The 2909-nt window shown below is 38.7% G+C and overlaps 1 protein-coding gene across 1 annotated transcript; it reads left to right on the forward strand.

Annotated features, from left to right (window-relative positions):
• Nucleotides 1-1850: 1850 nt before the first annotated feature.
• Nucleotides 1851-2340, forward strand: LOC119803976 (60S ribosomal protein L27a). The gene has a single exon (XM_038315500.2). It carries the CDS (start codon nt 1857-1859, stop codon nt 2301-2303), a length of 447 nt encoding a protein of 148 aa, XP_038171428.1. The 5' UTR covers nt 1851-1856; the 3' UTR covers nt 2304-2340.
• The last annotated feature ends 569 nt before the right edge of the window (nt 2341-2909 follow it).

Genomic DNA, 2909 nt, shown 5'->3' on the forward strand with positions numbered 1-2909 from the left:
ACTTTCCAGTAGATAGCAGAAGTATACTTTTTCTCTGGTGATGTATTTAGTAAGAAAACTTATGGAGACTAATGCAAGCATGAATGACAATTCATAATGACGTGAGAGAAACGAAGTAAGTCCCTTTAGTCCGAAACACCATGCTTTCAAAGCATTGGGTTTCTGCTCAAAGTAAGAACGACTGTAGTGGACCAGGAGTGACACATCACCACCCAACTAAAGGCACTCAAAAAGAGGCAGGGCGGACACTTGCCAAAGAGGAGTACATGGAATTCCAATATTCATGAATAAATTCAAATTCTAGTACTTTGTTGTTGTCTTGGGATATTTAAAAATACTTATAATTTTAATGTAGGAGTTATTAATGTAAATCAATGTATTTTATGGGTAAGAAAGTTGTTAGGAATTTATTGTGGTCCCTTAAATTTGCTTTGTTAACAGTAAATTCCTAAATTAAAGTTTATGATTACACAAACATTTGGTGCTTTTTGCATTTCTCAAGTAAACTGTTTTCTCTTGGCATCTTTTCTTTTCGCTATATGCTTTCTTCCGCTAACCTAGTATTGCTGACAAACGAGCAGATAGATAATAGATGATCTATAAAATATAATTTTGTGAGTTTGATAGAATCTCCATGAAACGCTTGACATCTATGGACATTGGCAAAATTCTATCAGAATCTCTTCCTACAATGAATTGTGATTAAAATAGCGCGAGACACATTATGTACAAACGATCCATTAAGATAATATCAAATATCAAAGCTTTATTCTCCAATTCTCTTTGTTTCATTTGGAATATACTGCTTTTTAATTTTTTTAAGTTTTACTTTGTTTTATGTGCATTGGTGTCTCACCTGCATGTGTGGCTATGTGAGGGTGTTAGACCCCAAGAACTGGAGTTACAGAGAGTGGTGAGCTACCATGTGGGTGCTGGGAATTGAACCTGAGTCCTCTGGAAGACCAGCCAGTGTTCTTAATTGCTGAGCCATCTCTGTTTGTTTGTTTGTTTGTTTGTTTGTTTGTTGTTTTGAGACAGAGTTTCTCTGTGGCTTTGGAACCTGTCCTGGAACTTGCTCTGGAGTTCAGGCTGACCTAGTGGGACATGGACTAGCTAGGACTAAACCCTGTCTCAAAAAATCAAGAAGAAAAAAGTTTGAATGAAGGACTTGGAATGGGTAAATTGTAAAGTGTGTGTTTTTATACAAGAACACTGCTTCTCAGTTTTCCTTGTGTCTATATGTCATACTAAGCTGCCTCTGACACACTTGCTCTTCGCATGCCTGTCTGTTATTATCTCCTTCCTATGCTTCCTAGTTTATGCATTATTATAAATGTCCTGTGCACTTTATAATTATCTGCTTCATATTTGCCTTCCCTTCCAAAGTTTATGTGAGAATGGAACAGAGGAGCCATTATTTTCAAATTCTTAGTGCTTAAAATGTTGACAGACATATATTTGCTGAGCACACTGATTAACTCATAATAGGTAGATGGCAGAAACTATCAGCTTCTGATAGTTCTAAAAATAGAAATACAAATGTATTACACTATTCAAACGCTGAAAGTCTGTGTTCTTACTCAACAAACCTGAAGATAATGACGTGGAAACCTAACTTGGGAACTGGCCTTTTCAGTTCACAGCTGTGACTCAGCCAGTGACTGAGAGGAACTTCTGTTGGTCACAACCAGCCAACTGTTCAAACCACTTTCATATAAAGCAATGGCCAGCTCCACCTAACCCCGCTGTCTATGAGCTCACCACACAGAACCTGCACACACAGTGCAAACAGCTTCCCAGTTCCAAGATTGTAGATAAAAGTCTATGGACAGCCCTCTTTCTTTTCTGCCACCGCCATGCCATCCAGACTGAGGAAGACCCGGAAACTCCGGGGCCACGTGAGCCACGGCCATGGCCGCATCGGTAAACACCGCAAGCATCCAGGAGGACGCGGGAACGCTGGAGGCATGCATCATCACAGGATCAACTTCGACAAATATCATCCAGGTTACTTCGGGAAAGTTGGTATGAGGCATTACCACTTAAAGAGGAACCAGAGCTTCTGCCCGACTGTCAACCTGGATAAACTGTGGACACTGGTCAGTGAGCAGACCCGGGTCAACGCTGCCAAGAACAAGACTGGAGTTGCTCCCATCATTGACGTCGTGCGATCGGGCTACTACAAAGTTCTGGGGAAGGGAAAGCTTCCTAAGCAGCCTGTCATCGTGAAAGCCAAATTTTTCAGCAGAAGAGCTGAAGAGAAGATAAAGGGTGTTGGAGGTGCCTGTGTTCTGGTGGCTTGAAGCCATTCAGGGAGGCCAATTAAATGCTAACATTTTCCAGGTTTAAAAAAAAAAGTCTATGGACAAATACAAGACTTGATTATTATAGTTTTATCTCAACACTCTATACCATCACAAAAGCAGAAGCCAATACAGAATGCATGCTATGGCCAGATTTCAGATTCAATGGATCTAAAGTTATATATTCCAGATTTTAATATGATGAAGTTGCAACACATCACTTCCTCCAAAAATACTCAAAATGTGCCAGACCAATATTCAGTTGTAGACTGCTCATTCAATGAAAATCCAGAAAAAGAACTGAAATAGTCAAGAGTACATTTTACCTCTGCCAAATTCTTTTTGTTTTCTCTCCTAAGAAACCCACTAGTCTCATATTGACAATGTTATCTTATCACTCAAAATGAAAATAATGATTAGTGATATATACATGAAAGCCCAAATTAAAGAAAACCAAATGAGGCTATAAGACAAAGCAAAGTAGCTAGCATTTTAACAGTGTGTGCTTACTATGTGAAAAGAAAATACAGGACTATGATATATTTGCTATATTGCCGAAATACAATTATATTTGTAATATATTTCACTGAAGTATAGATTATGGTT

Source organism: Arvicola amphibius, chromosome 18 (assembly GCF_903992535.2).
Source record: "Arvicola amphibius chromosome 18, mArvAmp1.2, whole genome shotgun sequence".
Taxonomy (NCBI): Eukaryota; Metazoa; Chordata; class Mammalia; order Rodentia; family Cricetidae; genus Arvicola; species Arvicola amphibius.

Coding starts and splice junctions, on each gene's coding strand:
- LOC119803976 (XM_038315500.2), top strand. CDS start 1,857: ATGCCATCCAGACTGAGGAAGACCCGGAAACTCCGGGGCCACGTGAGC.